At 30.7% G+C, this 24,147-nt stretch overlaps 2 protein-coding genes across 7 annotated transcripts in view; both read left to right on the top strand.

Annotated features, from left to right (window-relative positions):
- Positions 1 to 3,724, top strand: part of LOC116776203 (glutamate decarboxylase) — a 38,503-nt gene extending 34,779 nt beyond the window's left edge. For all 3 annotated transcript variants that reach the window (XM_061525414.1, XM_061525413.1, XM_061525415.1), the window contains 3 exons: positions 1,022 to 1,171; positions 1,820 to 2,014; positions 2,182 to 3,724. In XM_061525414.1, the coding sequence (XP_061381398.1) occupies positions 1,022 to 1,171; positions 1,820 to 2,014; positions 2,182 to 2,364 (528 nt within the window). In that variant the 3' untranslated portion in view covers positions 2,365 to 3,724. The remainder of the gene's footprint in view (positions 1 to 1,021; positions 1,172 to 1,819; positions 2,015 to 2,181) is intronic.
- Positions 3,725 to 4,413: 689 nt separating this feature from the next.
- LOC116776416 (serine proteinase stubble-like) lies at positions 4,414 to 21,873 on the top strand. 4 transcript variants are annotated; one of them, XM_061525267.1, is made up of 9 exons: positions 9,513 to 9,599; positions 12,488 to 13,034; positions 15,412 to 15,591; positions 18,176 to 18,511; positions 19,020 to 19,197; positions 19,542 to 19,734; positions 20,056 to 20,160; positions 20,632 to 20,739; positions 21,224 to 21,873. In XM_061525267.1, exons 2-9 carry the CDS (start codon positions 12,764 to 12,766, stop codon positions 21,401 to 21,403), a joined length of 1,551 nt encoding a protein of 516 aa, XP_061381251.1. In that variant the 5' UTR covers positions 9,513 to 9,599; positions 12,488 to 12,763; the 3' UTR covers positions 21,404 to 21,873. The 4 variants fall into 4 exon arrangements, with proteins under 4 accessions (XP_061381250.1, XP_061381252.1, XP_061381251.1 ...); XM_061525266.1 differs by lacking the exons at positions 9,513 to 9,599; positions 12,488 to 13,034 and adding an exon at positions 4,414 to 4,924; XM_032669619.2 differs by lacking the exon at positions 18,176 to 18,511 and having other exon boundaries at positions 21,224 to 21,677.
- The last annotated feature ends 2,274 nt before the right edge of the window (positions 21,874 to 24,147 follow it).

Consider the following 24,147-nt stretch of genomic DNA (forward strand, 5'->3'; position numbering starts at 1 on the left):
AAACTAAACACAAAACCCAATAAATTTTGGAATAACTTGCTTAAATAAAAGTAAGACAAATAGTAGCAGGAAACTTAAATACCAAGGTCTGTCGTGAAGAATACATACTTTTTAGTTTCTTTTTTATCAAAAAAGAAACAAAAAACAATCGCCTTTAAATATATCGATAAAACAGCAAAATCACCCCATCACTAGGAACATCTGACGTTGACACGCGCCAACTTTAATTAAATTCTTCTTTCGACACTTCCTGACATATGTTGCCAATTGTGCCCTCTTGTTTTACGATACACTAAAAAGTCAACCTCACTCGCACGCAATACGGTTTATTTTAGACTGGCCGTAATATTTAATTTTCTCCAACATTGAACTGTGTCCTGTGTCGAATGAAACAGGGTTGAGTTTTGATTATACCGATATATTAAATATTAAAAATAGACCTTATCACAACGTAATAGATTTGAAATTAGTATGTATCTCCAAGCTATTAGCTGCAGTGGCTGTGTTTGATGGCATTTTCATGGCGTAATGCGAAGTTTATGTTGTGTATAATTGTGGGTATAAGCGGATTAGGGTTGTCGATGGCACTTGGAAATTGTAGGGTTGAGCCTAATACAAATTATGTAAATACGAGACTGCGAAGATTATTTATATTATTATCTAAAGTTTCTAAACCTATTAACACAATTTTAGGTCAATATTTCTTGTGCAAGTCCAAAAAGTCTTAATTCATTTCGGTTTTGATAGACTCTAAGTAGTAAGTGATATAAATATAAATTAAGAAAATTTACAACCTTATTCTTGAAAACTATTCTAGAAGCGACTTCTTTTTATTGGACATTAATTATTATTGTATAACGGCGTCAAGAAGAGACTTTTTTATGAGATTATTCTTTCTTGGTTGGTAACTTCCTCACGATACAAGCTGTCCCTTAATCCAATTTCTATTTTAATAGCTTCTTCTCGTGATTCTCTTCTCTACAGCAGTTTTTAATCCTATTAATGTTCTTCTTCTCCACAGGGTATACTTCTGAGCTGTAACGCTATGTCAGCGGAGTATCTTTTCATGACGGACAAGATTTACGATCCTAGATACGACACAGGCGACAAAGTCATCCAGTGTGGTCGCCACAACGATATATTCAAACTGTGGCTTCAGTGGCGTGGCAAGGTTGGCCTTATATGAATTTGTGGCTTTCTTTTAAGTTTACGATGCATTCAGATTCACTAATGATATGTTAAGAAAATTTTGCAAGTGAATTTGGTGCCATTTTTAAATTGTGACACTTAATTTACGCTATACAAATCTATATCGTAGAATCAGTTATCAGTTATCAGTCAATAAACAAGCGGAGGATGAAAGTTAATTCGTTATTATTATAAAATATATTTAGAATGAAATAGGGTGTAATTTGCATCCTTGGACCTTACTTACTTCATTAGCCTATTAGTGCAAACAGCTGAGCAAAAGCCTCTTCTCACATGGAGAAGGTTAGAGCATTAACCACCACGCTTGCTCAACACGGGTTGGCGATTTTAAACTTATAATTTGATATTATTAGTCCAGGTTTCCTCAGGATGTTTTCGATCACTGTCTGTTAGTTGTGTGTAGATACTCTTAGAAAGTACACATGACTCGGAAAAATCACATTGGTCCTTGCGAGGTTCCGAACCCGCGCCCTCATGCATGAGAGGCGGGCCTTAGCCTCCAGGCCACCAAAACCCTTTTTAAGACCTCAATTGGACCATAATTAGTAATAAAATGTGAGCAGCAGATCAATTACTTTCATTTTAAATAACAGCTTTGGATAATACCCAGGGTACAACCGGCTTCGAGCGTCACATGGACCGTCTGATGGAACTGTCCGAGTACATGGTGCGTCGCATCAAGGAACAGTCTGACAAGTTCCACCTCATCCTGGAACCGGAGATGGTGAACGTTAGCTTCTGGTACCTGCCCATCCAGCTCAGGGGACAACACCACGATAAGAACAAGGAGATCAAACTTGGAAAGGTAACTATAGATGAAAAAACAATAACATTATGTGATTCAACCAAGGTAATTCAAATATGTTAAGACAAACGGAGATATTGAGAAATATAAGTGACAAAGAGTATTTATTAGAGATACATTAATTTGTAAATTAAATGTATATAGTTATCTGTGTATATAAAACGTAGGTATGCGCCAAGCTGAAGGGTCGTATGATGCAAGCCGGCACTATCATGGTCGGCTACCAGCCAGATGACCGTCGACCAAATTTCTTCAGGAACATTATCTCCTCAGCGGCTGTCACTGAACGAGATGTGGACTTCCTCCTCAGCGAGATGGACCGCCTCGGACACGACATCGTCGTCGACTAAATTAATCATTTATTACATTATCTGTGGTTACATTTATTTTCAATCTGTCCTCATTAACGTTTTCTTATCTGTGGATTGTTTTCTTTTGAAATGTCAACTGTCATTTGTCAAATTAATTGCCTTCGTGATTTATTTCAACAAATGTTCATATTAATTTAATTTAAGTGTTCTTTATATGTATTGGATATTACTAGTAGAATTTGCTTATAAATCGTGTCTTCCAGTGTATTGTTAATAATAACTAATTAATAGATGTCTGTTTGGTGTGTGAATATTTTATCGTAGTTTAGTACTATTGCTTCTCGTTGTAACTAAATTGTTAAAAAAAAAAACATAATTTAAGTTAAAAACTATAGGATAAACGAAACAACCGTCTCGGTGTCTTGTTATATTGACAGTGAAATATCTAAAAATATATATTATTTGTAGATCAAAAAGCGTTTTTGAAATGTAATCTTTTAATGAAAATGAGGAATGTTAACTAGATTTAAGTATAACTTTGATATACGCTGAGAGCTCTCGCTTCTTACTATTATAGTATACTTGTTTTCATTATAATATATATAAAAGCTTTAAGCAACTGTTATTATTAGAATAATATTGATATAATTAAGAATTCCTTTACAAATTCTCCCGTTTTGCCAATTATGTATATTTTATATTATAATAGTCATATATATGGTGTGTATACATGCAATAAATTTCACAAACACTCCTGGTATGGGAATAGGTATAATTTGTCCTTGATCTTATTAATTACCTTCTCATGTTTATTGTTTGTAAAAATAATATGTAAATATTTCCAATGTGACAATGACAATAGGAAATGTAGGGTAGTCCTTATTTAACATAAGAATATATCGGACTAAGATGCGGTTGGAGCCTTAGGCGTTGCTTAGTGGAATAGATTATTTATTTAAACATAAGATTTGAATGAAACTGTCTGTCAAATTATAAAAAGATAACTTGTAAATAAGTAGACGCTGCTGTTAAAATCTCTGTTTACAACTAACGCCATCTGTTGATGATTATACGAAGTTGATTTACGCATTCACATTCCCGATACTTGCAACAGATGTCGCTGTTACCAACGAATTATTTCTAAGGATAATTGTTCTATTTATTTACGTCTGTACATTGCGTGATTTTGCTTTTAATATATTAATGTCAATATAACAAGAGCAATGTATTTAATTCGATTAAATTGTTCCAACTTTGTATGAATGTTAGAGTTTTTGAAATGTTTAGAATTTAGACGCTAATTTTACTATTTAAAAAAATGTAATTAGCCAAATTATCTCTACTGTTGCTAAATGTAAAAACCTGTATAACCAAATAAATGGTGTTTGTTATTAGTTTATTTTAGTTTTTCTGCATCTAGTATGATCGATACCCCGAGAGATGGCGCTAGTGTCGCTGTCAAAATACTACCCACTTATGAACAATGATAAGTAAAAAAAAAATTGCTACGAGGTAAATCTTTACTAGCAAAAGTTTAATCAATTATACTCGAAATACATTTCGTATATACTTTTAAATATTTTTAATAACAAATAATATATATATATATATATATATATATATATATATATATATATGTTTCGGTTACTTTATAAAAAACCATTATCACGGACAGACGAGATGAAAGCCTTGTATAGTATTGTATGTCATAGTACAAATAAAACCGCTTTATACTGAATACATATTGATGTAGCCGGGTCATTACTACATTAATATTTTATTGAATATTAGTCTTTTCGTCTGTTCCAAGTAATATAACAAGTTCGACTTTGACAAGTCTCTTTAATAGATAGTCGATGATTTAAATTAATACTTTTAAATTTATAATACGATGCTTTTATTTAGTTTTATTTGTAATTAATAAAAATGCTATATATATATGTATCATATTTTTTATATATATTTAAAAGGATCCTTTCATATCGAGTCCTACAAGCAGCTAACAGTTATGTAAGCACATTTCTCCAAAACATGTTAAACGAAACCAATTTTTGGTCACAGCAGCCACTCGTGTCGAACGTGGCTGTACTTTCGCTTTCGATAAAAATAAAAAATAAAAGCCTTAAAAATTTCCAATTACATCGTTTTAGTTATCGCGAAGGCTTTATATCGGAAACTCGTTGAAGGTTTAGTGTGCGGTGTTCATGGTGTTGAAAATATTATAATTTTTATATATACATATGTTATAAAATATATTATATTATGGGTGAATTATATATTTATTTGGCTATGATATTATTTGACGTGGTGAGCTCAGAAAATTTTAGCCACATAATAAAAACGAAAGAATCGGCGAGCGATCGTAAATCTGACTTGGTCGGAGTCAACGGCGATTACAACAGTGATGTGTTGAAGGCGTTATTAGAGAGAGATGCTGTGGACTCACACGAGGATATAACTATAATGGATAGGGAAGGTAACATCAAGAACATAAAATACAAATCAGCGTTTAAATCACCGCAAATACAGTCACTGAAGAATAATAGAGATGACACCAAAATAGGATCCCAGAAATCAAAATTTTTCGACGAGATCGGATGTGAGTATTGTTATAGTAATTACTTTTAAAGTCTTTATATATAGATATTGTAAATATTTTTTTCTCAGTAAGTAGCTCAATGAAATTTGTATATTTTTGATATATTTAAAAAGCAATAACTGAGTGTTTTTGGCCCAAAAATTAAATGAGTAAGGATTCACATAAAACTGAAGGTTTAAACGTTTTTTGTTTCCATTCGTAAACTTTGACCGTTCCCTTACCGTTCTTAGTACGAGTGCATTGAGATTGGAAACGTTTGTAATTTACAAAACTGTCACCTTGTGCATCGGCTCGTGCCTCGTCTCGCGACTCGTGCGCGATTGTAAATCCCGGCTAAATGATTCGTATTGGTTATGGCACGAAAGTTCAGATTAAATTCGATCGTGACCTTTGACCTAACTTATCAAACTCTAACAACTGACTGATTATTACATAACTAAGGTATGATTTTTTAATACAACTATTGTTTTCGGATTGCCTCGGTTATTTGTTTAACATCCCACTCGACGTGTCCGTTACTTCAGCAACCGTGATCACGGACAGACGACACTGTCTAACGCGCGTCAAATTCAACATTCTCGTACTTAGTCATAAATTTAATATATATCCGCCTTAATATCAGATAATTTTGATAAAAATATATATAGTTTTAATTCAATACGAATACTTTTTGCGATTTTAAACATTTTTGATAGACAACAATAATAAATTGAATATTAAATCTTTAAAATATAGTATACCTATATTATATAATAAAATTAACATAGAATTATTATGATTGTTATTTATATATATATATATATATGACATTTAGATACAATAAAACAGGTTGGCTATCAAAATCTTTTAACAAAATCATTGATAATTTTAATTAATTTAACCACTACGAACGTTTTTAATTATAATATAATATAATTTGTTACTTTCTATGTTATAACTAACGTAATATACGGTTTTGTAACCTTACAAGATGGAGAAAGTTACATCCGGTGCCATTAGTCAGCGATGTTACGTAACCAGTTAAACCTTTAGGATATTGGTTAAAAGATAACCAAAGGAATCTCGATGAGTTAAAATATATACCACAAATAGATGATTTTTATCAAAAATATTGAAAAAACTCATAGACAAATTGACAATATGATTACATTTTATTATTAAAAGGCTGTATATAGTTATTACTTTAAAGCAGATTAGCTTGCCTGTGATTTTTTTTTTCATATATAAAAATGTTTTAATTATACAAAACACGTTTATCTATCTTTTTTTATTATTCTCATGTCGTCTGCCCTTGATCGGTAGCAGCTAAGTAACTGAAACGTCGGGAATAAGTAGTTTAAAGTAATAAAAAATCGCGTAGTACACAATGAGACGACACATCTCAGCATTCAATAGATTCCGTGCGGGTGCCGGGTCCATCGTTGCAGGGAGAGGAGCTTCAACTGTCCCTGGACTTGCGACCCAGGTGTAGGTTTAAAGGGCATGTTAGTTTTCTTTCAATCTCATTATTATAAAATCCATGACATATCTTAATTATTTTGTAAATAAAATGTCGTACATATTAATTTACTATGCTCACCAAGTGTGTATCACGCCACGTACGCGTTGGCAGGTTGTCATTAATAAATCCTATGACATAGTAACAAAGTAGGTTATTGAACGTGAAACGGGAAACGTTACGTACGTAGTATGACGCGGACTTAGATTAAGAACACTGTTCTTGTTTTTGTTCATTTATAAGCTCTCCTATTTTGACATTAAAAGATAATCTGTATATATATATATATAAATCTACTGTATGTGTGTGTGTGTGTCACTGAACTACTAAACGACTGGACAGATTTCAAAAAAATTTTCGTATATTTTTACGTTTCGCTCCAGACGGTTTAGGTTCACAGATGAGTCCGGCAGATGGCGCTGTAGTCTGTACCTCGGTTATTCAAAATGGAAAGGCTGCAACGTAGGTTAATTTATTATATATTGTTTAAACACACTTGATACATTCAGCCTAACCTTAATTTTGATGTTCACGGGGACGGAGTCGCGGGGACAAACTAGTGTTGTATATAATTTAAATTCTTATCACACCATCGAATTTCATCGTTTACCTTAAACACACATATTATATAAACCTGGCGAGATATCCTTTAGTAATAAAACGCGGGTGAAAGTTGGTAGCGATGTTTTTTATGTACCATACAAGCTGTTCACCCGGACTGCTCTGAAATTTTATATTACGTCATTCAGATGTACGTAAAATCTTCATTATTTCTTTAAAAGTATATTTTATATAATATGTATATATAAAATGAATTTTTGAGTTAAATTTTTAGTTAGCAATATTTTTATTTTATCAGTTGATATAAATAAAATCAACTCGAATTATTATTCAAATTATTACTCAAGTGTTGCACTTCGGCAACTCCAAATATAAAACCCGTCTTCAAAATTGTGAAAGAGCCAAACTATTACTAATTCTTTTTATCGAAATATTCATTAGATATATATATATATATATATAAAACTATAAAAAAGAAGATTATATAAAAATCACTAAATTAGGAATACTACTTGCTATAATAAATTTCAAAATTAGTTAATTAAACTGTTTTTTGAAGGAAACAAAACTACTTGCATGAAATTTGAAAATAATTAATAAATCTAATATATTATTTAGCCTGTTGTTCAAATCATATTTTTTCTTTAAATAATGAGGTGCAACAGCTAAATCTATATACAACCTAATAAAAGACTTGGGCTGGTCCAGAACTAAGGTCAGTTCATTCTTGGAACGTGCGTCGAAGGCAGCCCTAGTAGGTTCGTTTCAAATTTGGTTAGGAGAGAGGAGCTTGGACGGTGGAGGTGAGCGTTTAACGCGCGTTTGATTGTGGCCCCTTAAGCCTACATCCGGGTCGCAAATCCCATGCACTGTTGAAGCTCCTCTCTCAGCAACGATGGACCCGGCACCCGCTCGGTGAATCCATGGAATGATGAGAGGTTTCGTCTCGTCTAGTAGCTTAAGACGCGATTGATATTACATGACATAAGGCACATGACGTTACGAGACTGTACGTACACTCATCTCGGGATAACCAAGTTATAATCCGTAGTAAATAATACATAGGAAAAATTATTATATTATATTATAAAATCTCAAAATAAATTAAAAGATGCAATAATTCTACTTTTATTTTAATCGATTCATAATTCAATACTATCTCACCCCATACAGTTTTAATATGTGAAATAATTAATAATAATTGGCGCGAAAAATAAGTCGTAAGTAATATTTTGTTTATAGTTGATTTTTTTAATCTATGATCAGGCTACGGATATTTAAGAAAATATTACGCGAAGTCCCTCAAAGCGGTAGCAGTGAAATTTTGGGATGTGGAAATGAAAATAGGAAAGGGTAGAAATAAATTTTCACTGTACTCATATTGTTCCTTTAAATCTTTAAAAACATTGCTTACAATCCACAATTGATCAACCCATTCACTCTCACTCCGTCTCTTTTTATTCCCCCTAACCAATAAGAAAAATTTAGACTTAAAAAATCCCTACCTACCGTCCACATCATTATGAACATTATAATTTAATGTTTAAGCATATTAAATAACTGTCAGTTGTGTGATAGTTTGTACAGATTCAATATAATTTACCAAGATCTTATGACTGCTTGGTAAAGTGATATAGTTATTTGCATTTATAACTAGTATTCTTAGCAATCACCGAATTTATGGCGGGACTCGTAGTCAGAATTATATTTGTTACCCAGCTTTCGGTTCTGTATATTTTCTGACATGACAGGACAAGGAATGTCGATTCAGCCAACGTATATATATTTAAATTATTAATTAAAAATATGTAATTATAAACATTACTTAATTAAAACACAATATATATATACAATTTATATATATATATATATATATATATATATATATATATATTAATTAATATCATACAGCCAATGTGAAAGAACAATTTTAATATTTATATTTTCTTAAAATAAAATTAATGTCATCGTTTTACTTGAAAGATCCGTTAAACGTAGGTACACATGTGTGAGACGTATGATACGTTTATATTTACGTGATTTACGTTCTAGCCTTAATTGAATGTACCGTTGTTACCCAAATAACGGAACAGTTGGTAAGCGTCCTAATCTATAAAACTAGATCGGAAGTTTTATGTTCAAAAGTAAAATCTACTTTCAACCAACTCTCGCCACTCTCTGGCGCCGTCAGATGTACACAACCTTTATATATATAAATATATATTTATATATATATATATATAAATTATATGTTTATAAATTTAAATAATAATAAATTAGTAGAGAAAAATAAAAAAAACTGTGTAAATAAAAACATTATTTATCATTATTATTAACCAATTTAAAAAAAATTAATACATATTTTTATAATTCCATATTAATCAGTTTTATTTCGTCTTTCAAATGAAACTAACTTTATTTCATCTTATTACGTTCCATTTAAAATCTTATAATAAATATAATTATATATTATTAAATGTTGGGAACCGCTGGCCGCGGCCGTCTTCAGGGACCGGTGACAGTATATAGCCGGTAACAAACAAACCAACACGCGCCTATCTTATAACAAAAATAATAAAAATTACGCGAAAAATGTGATTATAAACATAGCTTTAGGTAAGTCATAGATATTTCTGTGTGATGAATTTAAAACAATATTATTATTACTTAATAATATGTAATAAAAATAATAATAATCACACTAAGAAATTAAATTAAATACATTTAAATTAATTCTTTAAAATATATAAAAATGCAAAAACAAAATTAATTAAAAAGAAAAAGATTTTAATCAATACTTATATAAACAATATATATATATATATTTAAAATATTCATTTAATAATCTTTAATATTTTATTAAATTGGCGGGAAAAAGTTACTATCAGTCATTCGTATAACCTGATACTAAAAGTTAACAAATCAATGGATATGTCGTTTTCAAAGGTTCGTGAATGAAATACTTTAAAACTGTTCGTGTGTAGGTTAACTATATTAACTCCCACTAAGATAGTTAGTAAGGTTAGTAAGGGTAGTAACGCTAGTAGGGGTGTCTCACCTTGTATTCAGAAAAAACGTTACACTTAATCATTTTACTGTTTGTCCGTCTGTCAATGTTTAACCCGGAAACATATAAAGGCGAAGTGTAATAAAAAATAAATTAAATATACTCGTAAAAATATTTATGTTACGAAGAAATCATGCTTTAAATACTGTTAGTGGCTCACAAAACGTTTTCGTTTCGATACAATCTGTTATTTATGCCGCTAACGACGAGGTTTAAAAAAAAAAAACAAAAATTAAAATTCCAATATAATATATTACCAAATAAGTTGATATGAATAACTTCCGAATTAATTTCTGACATTGGCAATTTTTTAAATCATCCATATTTGAAAATATTATCCTTACCACAAGTACGTGACTACATACGCAGCGTCTCCCGTTTTTATTTCAATAACACACATTATTATGATAATGTTAAAATTTATGATTGAAATACTGTTAACGCCACTTATGTAGTATAACGTAAACTTATGATAAGCATACAAATGTTAAAAATATTTGATTATTTATAGATGAGGTATATAAGGACATATATATATATAAATATATATTTAATTCAGCTGTATTTTTTCCGCGCCCCATCATTCCGTCATTCTAAACAGAGCGTGTTTTATTTCGTAATTTTTGCATACAGAATGTCCCATTGTTGAAAAATTTCGCAACATGTCTTATGGAAGATAAAATATGACAGTTTAACAATAAGTTAAGTGTATATAAAATGTTATGTATCTGGCAATATATTTGATAAATACATGTTATAGTGAAATAATATAATTAAATATATAATTATAGTAATTTTAATAATAATGTTAGTCAGAAAGCTGTGAATTCTACGCTTTATAATTACAAAAAAAAAAAAAAATAACACACAAACATACAGGAATTGTTTGGTTGATGTATTTCAATGTCTTCAACATCCTCTTGGCTGGTCGCCAAATATAAAGAAATGGCATTTAAATTAACAAATTACAAAACACTAGTTTTTGCCCGTGACATTGTTCGCGTGACCTTTGAAATTTGGAGGGAGATGTATAATGTTTTAAAAATAGATATTTTAAGCAACCGGCAGCGACATCTTTAGTCTGTGTCTCGGGACTTCATGCAAAATGCAGTTGTTATGAAATAAATTCCGGTATAAATTATATCCTATGTCTCATTCTGATGTCTAAACTACATTACTATAAAGTTACACCAAAATCGGTTCAGTAGTTTTCAAATGAAAGATTAACAAACACCCATACTCAAACTTTCAAACTTTTTCACATATAATATTATTAGGATAAAATATTTATGTTATTTCGATCATAAAAAAAATAATATCAAAACTATTCTTAAGGAATTCCAGATTTTTGCAAAAAAAAATATCTCCTCGGAGTGTAGATTAATCTTTACTATAAGTCCCCGACGCCACTTTATAATCACCGCCATTAGTGTTGCACGGTTCACGAGAAACGTTGAAACTGTCGGTGTTAAAGTAAAAAAATATTAAGCTGACCCAAATTAGCTCGTTTTTCTGTATATCAAATAAAATGAACGATTTTATATAGAAATTACGAATATTGGTCTCGCATATACATATATGTATTATATGACATTCTAAAAACGATCTTATTTACCTTACAATATGGTATATTCTCCTATAAAATCCTTACCTGAACCTAAGGTACGCCGTATATTATATAAGAGAAATCCTTAATTGGCTGTAAATTAGGATATCAAAGAAATCATAATTATTCAATGGAAACTGAATCTTATTTTATGTAAAATTAGGTTAATTTTGCAATGAATTAATATTGTTTTTTGCACAAATACATTCGATTTTGAACATTATTTTATTGTATTAGAATCGATTATCGCTCGTTGGAGTTGCGACGTTTTGTTTCTTATGACAGTTTTGGAAAGCCGAGGCGAAAGTAGAAGCTTCAAGTGTGACCGCCGTCTTGATATTTATCAGTATTACGATATTTATATCATCGTTTGCTTAATATTAACTTGTATATAAAACATATATATTATAATGCAACAAAAAAAATATAAAAAATCAATTTTTTATCTGTGGTTCGTATGTAAGCTACATCACGATAGATAAAATAAATCTTACACCTTCAAAATGTAACTTAAATTAATATTAAACTATTTAAAATCGAAAAATTGTTTGAAAATTAAAATGTTCGAAACAAAAAAAAAAACACGGTCAAGAGAACTAAATCTAGAAAAAAAAAAAACTTAAACATTATGAAAGTTAAATATTACGTAAAATACTGAACAGGAAAAATAAACAAACCTAATTATAGATAAGCTGAATATATTAAATTATGTAACAAAATAGAATTAAAAAAAAAAAAAACTGTAAGCGTCTAAAACATATAATTACGAAATCTGACATCACACATTAATATTCTGTGGGCGATATATTTAACATATATTTTATTTTGTAGCGCGTAACGACGCCAGAGAAAATGTTGTTGAACGAAAGTGAAAACGAACGTGTTGTTTAAAGACGCTTACTTCCGATAACAAACTTCCAGAGTATACACGTCCGCCACAGATTATACATACAGCCATTGAAAAATATTTACACAAAAAGTATTTAATGAAAAATTCACATAAAGGAATAAAAACGGTACAATATATATACATATAATTTCGTGTATAAAAAACTAAGTGAAGTCATGTGTACAATATTGTGAGTGTAAGTGCGTGTTTTCGACGTGATGGCGGGAATAATTAATTTCAAAATACGAAGAAGATTCGTTTTTATTTTTTCTCTAATCGCCCTGGATGTTATGTGTTCGGAAATTGAGAACGACGTGTTGACGCTACAAGACGATTTTGAGATGGAGGCGTCTGATAGACGGAGACCTACGAATGGGCAGGAAAAAGAGATATTGTTATTGGACGCGCTTGGAAGAAGAAAAGGGCCTTATCAGAGTCAGTATACTTCATCACAGGAGGACGATTCCATAATGGATTTATTAGGAAAAAGTAAGTACTCGCTCAATACGATTGTATGTGTTAAATGAAAAAAACGTTTCGTTACTCGCAGTTTTTAAGATAATTTCACTGAAAACTTTTATAATATAACATTAAAAATAATAAAACAAACTATTCTTTTTTACGTGTGGCTATGTTATAATGAAATAAAAATGTTTAAATTAATATAAATATATATAAAACGTCACATTTTCAATCAAAACTATGTCTATTTTGTGTCTGTGAAATAAATATTGCAATGAAAACATACGTAAATATAACACGAATATTTGATATATCTGAAAAAAAATAAACGGGCGAAGATAAATTTTTAATCTGCCCAACAAAATGACATTTGCATTTTAAGTGATAGCTTTTCAATAAAACATATTAAAACGTTCTTAAAAAATGTAATGAATTTATAATATATGTATAATAAATTAATTTTACGCCCATTAACTAAATATTAACGAATAATCGAAAGTGGAAGAAACAAACAAAGTGTTACTTCCGATTTTCAATTCAGAGTTTATTTACATTGCTTTACTTAGTCAGATTCATAATTTACTTAATTTTATTTTAATAATACTACACGTAATATATTAATAGTAATATTTTTAAGTGTATTATTAGCGACTCTTATCCATATCTGTACGAAAAATTATGTGTTCATAGTAAAATTTATTCCGCGAATCGATTTATAAACATTGCTTTCTTTCGCGTGGACATCGAAATTGGGTTCAGAGAGCAATAAAAAGGTGTGCTTCAAAGTTATAAAGTAGTTATATCTATTGACAACGACATCTAGCGTCTGTATTTGGAACTTCACGAAAAATATGTATACTGTACAACCATTATGATTTGTTCCTAAGGGAAATAAAAATAATCAGGGATAAATAATGTCATATATCTTATTGTTATTTCCGAGCTACATAATTTTAAGTTTGTAAAAGTTTCATTGAAATCTTTTTAAAAGTTTTAAGAGCAACAAACATAGCCGGGAACTTCATTAATTTTATATAAGGAAAGTAATGTGGAATCCTGTTGGCTTGTCCATGACATTTATGTTGTGTTACTATCGCGAGGGTTGGAGAACATCAAGAGACATACAAAAACTACTTATATAATTATTAATCTAATATTTATAAAGCACTAATTGAATTACAAGTTAATATAACAAGGAAATACTTTAAAAGTAATTCTACTAGTTTTTACGTTATGAAAATATAAAATAGATCTACCAAAGATTTTTAAGAGCTGAGACGAATGTAAAGACATGATTAGCAAAACTTTTATGTTACGTTTTCTCATCAAGCCACACTTTTTACCACATGTTTGCTTTATACTACATAAGAAGCGTTTCTCGTTTTTCATCCAATAACGTTAATACTATCCGTAGTTATTTGGCTACAACAAGCAATGTGAACTCTAACATATTTCTATAGACAAACCACGCTTTAACTAACGGCATGACAACTTTAACTATTATATATATTCTATATACAGAATGCAGTTAACTCCTTAACATTAAGTTAACTTATTTGAACCGAGATCAGAGCTTTCTATTTTCAGTATAATGACGTATAATCTGAGTCTGTGAAAGTTAATCAGATGATAATGACTTCCTTAATGTCAGGATAACTAACTGAATACAACGAAAGTAAGGGGACATCATTAGTTTTGGTCATAAACTTTCGATTCCGTGTATACACTATAATGTTATTATAATACAAATTATTATTTATTATCTGTGTCATTAAACTTGTTCTAATATTTAATAATTTAAAACGATCTTATTTCTCTTATAATTACGACAAAAATTTTAATTCAATTTCTTATAACTAATTGCGACCCTATACCCTGTAAAATGTCTGCACTTTTATATAAACATGTAAATAACCTAATCATTATTTTACAAATATATGTATTTTTTTATATAAATGTACATAATTCAAAGCATTTATTTGTTTTTCTATGAGGTAACACGGGTGCACGCGATTCGGTGAACGTAAATCGATTTTCACTTGCGCGTGCGCAACACCAACCTAACTATTAAATCATGAGGATATTGTGTTCTTAATTTATACTTAGAAAGCAACGCTATTGATTTATTATAGATGATCATTGACTTGATTATTGAATAATACATTATGGGTAAAAAATATAGCATATTGTAGGGGATATTCACATAATATATAAAGCTATTTATCGTGACTACATCATACCGCACGGAAATTAAATGGAGAAGCAGGCTATAATCAACATTTTTAACTTATGTATAGAAAATGTTGTCTTAATTATACTCTCTTATGTATTAATATATCCAATACAAATATACCCATAAGTTAGTTAACAATAAAACACAGACATTTGTCAATTTATGTTCCAGTGATACCACAAACCTGTCGTTATAGAGGCGCAAGGTACGCCTGCGCCCTCAGCATCTCGTGCGTGCTGGGTGGTGGGAAACCGTTGGATCTGTGCTCCGGGGGCATGATCTGGTCCTGCTGTGTGGACAAGGAGACGACAGAACGTCCAACGGAAGTGGCGCCACCTGTACACAACGCCAGTAAGTTATAGTAATAATATTATATTCCGAACTAGATACAAGTAAAATTAGATTTATATATGTTTTGCGTAACTAAATATAAGATTTAACTGAATGTCAATAACATTGTCTTGCTAACAGTGACCTAACAAGCGTTGTTTGTTACGTCTTGATAGAATTATTGTTTGTGTGTGCTTGAAGAGGCCGTGACAGACAAGTTAGAACATTTTTATCTATCGATCATATCTTTTCAAACATCTTAGTGTGGACACAAGCTCATTAGTCATTAATATAAAAATATAATTATATTATAATAACCACGTCATTGATATTCTTACCACCGTTTTCCATTACCGAACTTAATACAGATAGTTTTCAGTATGCTATACATTCTTTCACGTGATATTCTACGTATCAAAAACTAGATGTCTGTATTTTATTTGACTAAATAAAGTTGTGTTAATAGTTATAAATTATGTATTATATGCATACACTACAAAAATTTTGATAAACTTATTTTTAGAAAACAGTATCTTGTGTTATAAGGGTTAAGTACTAAAATCATTTGAGCTGTTTAGTGTTTAGGTATAATTAGGTAACAAACGAACAAACATACATTATAATGACAATGTCGCAATAGTGAAATTAAAGTGTCAAGCAATGTAGTAGGACCAATATAATTCTTTTGTTCTTAAATGCGACCCACATTACGTCGTAACAGAAGTTGCCAAATTTATTTAGAGATGTTGAATTGAGAAACGGTAACAATGGACTTAGTCTGCGTTTAATTTGTTCCGTATTAACTGTCAAACTTTATGTTAGGCGTACGGTAGTTGAGTTGTGAGTAAATAAAACGCTGTTGGTAATGTACTTTACGTTGTCATTTTAGTCTGAATTATTTCTAATAATATTTTTTATTTATATAATTTTCTATCAATTTAATTTTTTTAATGTATCACAAACGGATGCTATTTCTGTTAAAAATGCGAATGCTTTTATCTGTGATCATTTCTCTATCGTAAGGAAATAGTGAGCAAAATAATTGACACTTTTAGCTAACTGTACATAACGTAAAAGTCGTGCAAAGTCAAGGGTTAGACCTAGTGGTAGATAAAATCGTAGTGCGTACCTCGTAACCGGAAATGGAAACTTTTTAATAGTATAATTATCTCACATAACATCACAATGTTATTTCACTTTCTCAAAATTGTTATTTTTTTTATGTAAGTGGAATCTTGGGATCTAGTGACCCGGTTTAATTACGTAACATTAATGTTGGGTTAAAAAAAAAATATTACAATTTTTCTTTCTTTTTTTTTAATCAAATTAAAATATTGTTACGTATATTACAAATGTATATATAATTATATATTTTACCACTGACATACAACTTGAGATCGGTCTAAATATACAACAATTAGGTGAAATTCGGTGAAAGCGTCAGACTGGCCGAGCTTAACACAATAGTACAAAAAACTTAATCGTATCCGGTCGCTGGATAGATTGGAAAGTATTGTGTTTCCCCTAATTACGTTATTTACAAGTAATCGTTACTTGTAACTCGATACTTTTTACGTGAAAACTCGCACAACTCGCTAACAATCCGTTATGTATTATGTGCGGTCAAGTCAGATATTCCTAGTTACGCATCATTCGGGAAGTGTTTAAGCGGAAATTAGTGTTGTACAAGGTTTATATTAAATTTCTATGTTAGTCATAAAAAATATTCATACGTAAGACGTTACTGTGTTATTATAATGTGAAAGTTGAAGCGTTTGGATTATTTGGTTTTTGTAATTGACGCCTAATGTAGACGTGGAACGTTACGACAGTTGGAACAGTCTTATTGGGACTTTAATTATAGTTAATTATAGTATATATATATAGTTTTTTCAACAATACACAGAATCAATTTAATTAATAGATTAGTTTTATAACACTTAACATAGATACTCGTATACTCCTAAGTAATTTCATAGTTACTTGACACGGATAGTTTCCAAGTTTGCTTTCATAAAAACTTGTTTGTGAAACGCGAGGTATGGTTAATATTAAAAAATGTGTTTATTTTGAGTGATAAGTTATAGTTTATGTTTCAAGTGGAATGATTTAGACTTGTTTAATTTGATTATAATTGTAGCATTTTCCGAGTCATATTTACTTTCTAAGAGTATTTAGATACTATTGACAGACGGTGAAGGAAAATATCGTCAGGAAACTTGGAATTATAATATCAAATTATGAGTTTGAAATCGCCAACCCGCCTTGAGCGAGCGTGGTGATTAATGCTCTAACCTTCTCCATGTGAAAAGAGGCCTTTGCTCAGCAGTGGGCTCCGATAGGCTGATGATGATGAAGTAATATAATCGTCTTCGGATTTATCTCGTTTTTATCTTCCATTTTGATTTCGTAACGAAAAATCTTGGTAATCATTATTTAATTTATACATTTATATTATTAAATATAATTTATATGATATTTTAAGTAATATTCCTATTTTTTAAGTTAAACAATGATAACATTATTTAATTATAACTCTACTCGATGTTTTCCCACACTTAAGTTTGGTGCAACAAAAAATATTAAAAGGGTAAATTTAAAACAGGTGACCTTATAGAATTGATCGGGACATTCCCACACGAGACCTTCGACTACCAAACAAACACACAATTCGAAGATCCCATCATCATTTACACGGAAACAAACCGCCCAAAACCGTACAAACCCACAGACCGGCCGCAACCGGCGCAAAACGGTATGAACCGGCCGAAACCGGTTTGGGGCACAGACTACAATCACTACTACCACGTAAAACCCTCGTACCACGAGAGCACAACACACACAGACGACTTTTACACGGAGAGTGTAGGTGATAGACCTGGTAATGATGATTATGTGCCAGTGCACAGCGTTCAAAAGCCAATGAGGCCTAGCTATCCCGGTGAGATGTTTGTCATTCTACTGAATGTTACTTGTGAATACTGACGAACTAGACACCATCATTCATTCTGACAATATGTGACAATGGAATAAATACCAGGGCACAAGTAATCCACCTTGCAGTTGATATTTAATAATATATTAACTAGTTTTTAGAAAGTATTGATCAGCTAATGCAGCTCATAGTACACAAAACGTGATCAAAATCATCTGTATATCACAGACTATGTGAGAACATACTTATATAACGTACAGTTGTATTATGAAATAGATTTCAGATTATTAGACTTTTCTATGTATTAAAATGAAGGTCAGTTCGTCAGTGTCCACGGTGATTCGTTTCTCTTCTGCTTCTAAAATTGCACTGCGTTTTCATAATCATCATGCACCAATTAAAATAACAATTGAATAAAATAACTTAAGTAGGTTTTGGTTGGAGAAACATTTTAAAATAATATCAGAATTTCACAATTTCATCATCGTAAGTATCATCATCATTTCATCACCAGGCTGCGGTGAACACTACACCCGGTCAAACCGGATAGTCGGTGGGCACTCGACCGGTTTCGGTTCTCATCCTTGGCAAGCCGCCCTCATCAAGTCCGGTTTCCTCAGTAAGAAGCTGGCCTGTGGAGGAGCCCTCATATCTGATCGATGGGTGATCACTGCTGCTCATTGTGTAGCCACGTGAGTTTTTATTGATCACATTATGAGCCTCAAAAATTAATTTAGTTTTAAATCCCAATTTATAGTCCAATGTAAATAAGATTTGACGGAATTATCATCTCATGACGTCAGCCTTTTCAGTCCAAAGATTTTGTAATATTTGGAATTGTGTTAGGTGGCGAATATCATAGAAAACCGATTCTTGCCCAAATAGACAATAATGTTCTTTGAAAAGCACACCATCAGAAATCTCTTTTCTTGTTATAACAACATCGTCCAAGAATTTCATTTATCTTGATGCAAGAACTCCATCTCCAGAAAATTTTTAACATCAGCATGCCTTGAAATCTTCTTTATATCTTCAGTACTCCTAATTCACAACTGCGGGTCCGTCTCGGGGAGTGGGACGTCCGTGATGCTGGGGAGAGATACTCGCACGAGGAGTTTGCTGTCCAGCGCAAGGAAGTCCATCCGTCATACGAACCCTCGGACTTCAGGAATGACGTGGCCTTAGTGCAGTTGGAGAGGGGTGTGGTGTTCAAGCAACATATACTGCCGGTAAGAGATGGGTGGATGGAGAGAAATGGCATAAAGAGCGTAATAGATGAATAGGGATGGGTATATTGTGGAAAACAATAATGAGCTGAATTAAAAGAAATGGACAAAAAATATCTCCAAGAAAAAGACTGCAGGAAATAGTTTTCCAAAGAATCAAAAGGTCACATAAATATTGATAGAGTATTTTTCACTTTTAGATGTGCTTCCAATGATTTAATAGTAAGTTACTTAGAAATTTCAAAATTCAATAATATGTATTAATAAACATAGTTAAAAATAAGCAAAAAGAAAAAGATTTGAACCATTTTAATTGTTTCATAGGTATGTCTACCACAAAAGCAAATGAAGTTAGCCGGCAAAATGGCGACCGTAGCTGGCTGGGGGCGGACAAGACACGGACAGAGCACAGTCCCATCGGTGCTGCAGGTTACAAAAACATTATTATTATGAGGAATATGTAAAAATTAAGTTAAGATTTTTTTGTGCATATATTGTTATAATTAGCACATTAAAGCAGATAAAATATTGTTCAAATTATCCATAGATCTATGATCTTCTACAGCCGTTACTCTCTGGTAACTATATGTAATCTGGTAACTGGTAACTATTTTTTATAATATATTATATATTTGTTTGGGAATGTTTATTCCCTTATTTAGCCATCAGAATTGTAATAAGTCACCGTAAACTGGAAGTAATACAATACCAGCGTACTATACACTAAAAGAAGGCCTATGATAGAAAAACAACTACGTATAATATTCGATTGGTATAAATAGTATGTTTTATATACATACAAATATAATAATTTTTGGAGCTATGTATTATTACTTATTGAAGTCGAATATCCTAATGCCGATGGTGTCCTAATCTCCTGGTATCATACCTTGGTTTCAGGAGGTGGATGTAGAGGTTATCCCCAACGAGCGCTGTCAGCGTTGGTTCCGAGCTGCCGGGAGACGAGAAACGATTCATGACGTGTTCCTCTGCGCCGGCTACAAAGAGGTCAGATTATGATTTTAACGTACTAGACTATGACTTGCTTTGTTCGGAGGAACTTATACTAAATTGATATCCTGACCAACTGGAAGAGCTATCAATAATCTTTCACACGTGACATTCTTAACATAACTGTCATGACGTGTTCCCGCAAAAACTACACGGAAATTTTAGATGATCTGTATGCTATATCTCATTATGATTCCTCAATTTTTGTATTTACTTGAGTCAATGATTCGGTAAACAAATTATAATATGATATTTTTTTTTTATATTTCTCAATAAAATTGCTCATTACATTTTAGTCGAACTATCTAATGAACAACTAGGCATAGAACATGACAGGGATTAGAGCTGAACCCACCACGCCGATAAATCATGGACGACATACATGTAACCATATAGAAATTTAAAAGTCGGAAACGAAACCAAGAACCGTCTCATAGAAAAAAAATATAAGAATTCATATCATACCATTTTGTACTTTCAGGGTGGTAGAGATTCCTGTCAGGGCGACAGCGGAGGCCCGCTGACCTTGAAATACGAGGGGCGAAGCACCCTCATAGGTCTCGTGTCGTGGGGCATAGGCTGCGGCAGGGAACACCTGCCGGGTGTCTACACTAACATACAGAAATTCGTCCCTTGGATCGACAAGCTAATCAACTCTTAGACATTGATTAGTTTAGATAGATTTAAAAAAAATTATACTACCTTTATGTTAAAGTTAAAGTTACCGAACAATTTATTGAACCGATTAAATTTTATGTTCAGTGAATAGTATCAGCGGGTTCGTTGTGACGGCCGGTGTCCGAACCCGCTGCTTCCCAGCTCAGTACTCGACGCGCCTTACTCGCGTGTAGTTCTTCTTACGATTCTCATTTGAATCAAAATAAAATTATTTGGCTAAATTCTTTTTAATACACATTAATTGTCATCATATGTAAATCTTTTGATTGACGTGCAAATTTTTATTACAAAAATTATGACACGATGTTTTTTTTTTTTTGCAAATAGACACGGATTTCATTTTTAAATTGTTATAAAGTGTTATATGAAACAAATGGACTTATCATTTTTGTTATATTTAAATATTTGTATCAAGTAAAAGAAATTATAATAATTATATATTTATACGATTGCACACAACACACATACACACAGACACACACACACATACACAAATATATATATACATATATATAAATGTGTGTGTGTATTATATGTTTGTTTCTATGTTAATGTTGTTATTCAATGTAAATAGGTGCTAAAAAGTGATTCTTGCAAGTAAGTTTAAATTGTAAAATAATGTTTTTTTACTATTTTTATATTGTAGATTAGATTTTTTAATTTTTTTTAGTATTGCCATTAAAATAATTAAATGGCGATATAATTTAATTAATTATATTATAATGATTGGCGTTCTCTGATCGACACATCCTAAATTAGGATTCGACCACGTGGTCTCAAATTTAGCTCGTATTTATTTATTTGTACAATTTATTTTTAAAAATATATAATTTTTTAAATAAAATCATTTTTTTATTTCGACAATTTTCATCTTTTCTTCAGCTGTTTTATAACTTAAAATAATTTTATTACGTTCGTCTAACAAATAGTAAATTCATGGAATGATATGGTATACATTTTTGTATATGACAACATTACCTAAATGTCGTTTTGAAGTTAACTGTCTAACTAAAGTTTTGTCCTCCATTTAGTTCTCATTAATTCATTATTTCCTTGTATTTAGATAAACAATAAAATATAGGTCGTTTTAATTAAAAATCATTAAAATAATTTTTACCGTTACAATACAGTAAATGTTCGGGTCGCAATTCTTTAGTAAACAATAAAAGACATATCAAATTGAATTCCTTCGTAAATCTATTTATAAGAATGTATTTGAGGCACAATGGTGTCTTTAAAATGAAAATTAAAAAACGTTTATAAACTTATTGTAGATTAAATCTAAATAAAATAATTATTTAGTTAATATGTTTTGACAACTAAGTTTTTTAACTAAAAAACCTTTCCTGACTGGAATAAAGATCAAAAATTTATAGTTGGAAGCGCCATCTACACAACAACGTGTGAGGTTTTTGTTAAAATGTAAATATGTTACAACTTACAGAAAGTTATTACAGATAGATCAAAAAGCATTAGTATAATAAGAATGATAGATTTCAAACTATTGGTTTTCAAATAAACGCTAAAAATGTATGAATAAATATTTGTTGATGTCATTTCTTTAATAGCAACTATGAAAAGCGCCATCTACACAATAAAGTGTGAACTTTTTGTAACACTGAAAATTGTTAAATAAAAAATATAATAGATGGAGTTAGTAGTAATAATGTAAATAAAAATTAATCCATGTTAATTAAATAATTTATATTCTTGAGTTATTTCTTGACAAATGTTCATATATTGAAATCTATTAATGATGGAAATCTTTTAATATAGAATCGATATTTTAACTTATATAATATATATTTTGTATTACTTAAAATCTAAGTTGAATTTTATCTATTAACACTGAAAAAGTGTTACGATTCAAAACTGCACACATTTTTTTTGTTATTATACAATACTCAATAAAAACAAGATCCCGTTGATGTCTTTTGTATGAAACACTTTAGATACATCAAAACTCCAAATTGTGATACTTGTAAATAGTAAAATTCGTAATTATATTAAGTCTAAAAGATAAAGAAAAAATTACCAATAGTTCAATTAATTAAGTTTATTTATACATATAAAACTATGTTAGTAAGTTAATCGTTATAATAATAATATACGTATTTATAAAAACAAAGCCTTTTCTGAGACAGACCTCACGATCCTGTTTCGTTCTTGTTTACGGAGTTATTCCGAGGTGTCGTTTCTACGCCACCTTTTTATCATTCATTTTCAATCTCCCAATCATATTTTAATAACTTAATATTGGTCATATTTTACTTGTTTTATTTTCAAAGAATTATAACGACCTTTATATATGTATGAAGCCTGAATATTAAATTAATAAATTAAATAATATGTTAATTTTTTTCTTGGTAGGAAATTTATATTTTTTTTTTATAAGTAATTATTATGTAAATATTCCAGAACTCCAGACGTTGCAGCTTCAAAGCCAGCTGCAGTGAGTATTTTACTTCATCATAATTGGATACTTACGTACATCGGATTTGTCAGTATAAGTTTATTCGGATTTCGTTCTTATATAAAGGAATAAAGTAAAATTAAATAAAAAAAATAATAATAATTGCGCGTCGTGTAAAGGAAAAAGTTAAGCTTGGTAATGTTGTAATGAAAACCGGAAGGTGTGGAAGTTGATTTTTAAGGAATTTTTAGTGTTTTAAAACAAACTTTATTAACATCACTTACTTACAAGTCAGAATTGATTGTCATCATTCC

Source organism: Danaus plexippus, chromosome 28, assembly GCF_018135715.1.
Source record: "Danaus plexippus chromosome 28, MEX_DaPlex, whole genome shotgun sequence".
NCBI lineage: Eukaryota > Metazoa > Arthropoda > Insecta > Lepidoptera > Nymphalidae > Danaus > Danaus plexippus.

Coding starts and splice junctions, on each gene's coding strand:
- LOC116776416 (XM_061525266.1), top strand. CDS start 4,588: ATGGGTGAATTATATATTTATTTGGCTATGATATTATTTGACGTGGTG. Junction 4,925..15,411: donor ATTTTTCGACGAGATCGGAT/GTGAGTATTGTT, acceptor TTTATGTTCCAG/TGATACCACAAACCTGTCGT. Junction 19,198..19,541: donor GCTGCTCATTGTGTAGCCAC/GTGAGTTTTTAT, acceptor TTATATCTTCAG/TACTCCTAATTCACAACTGC.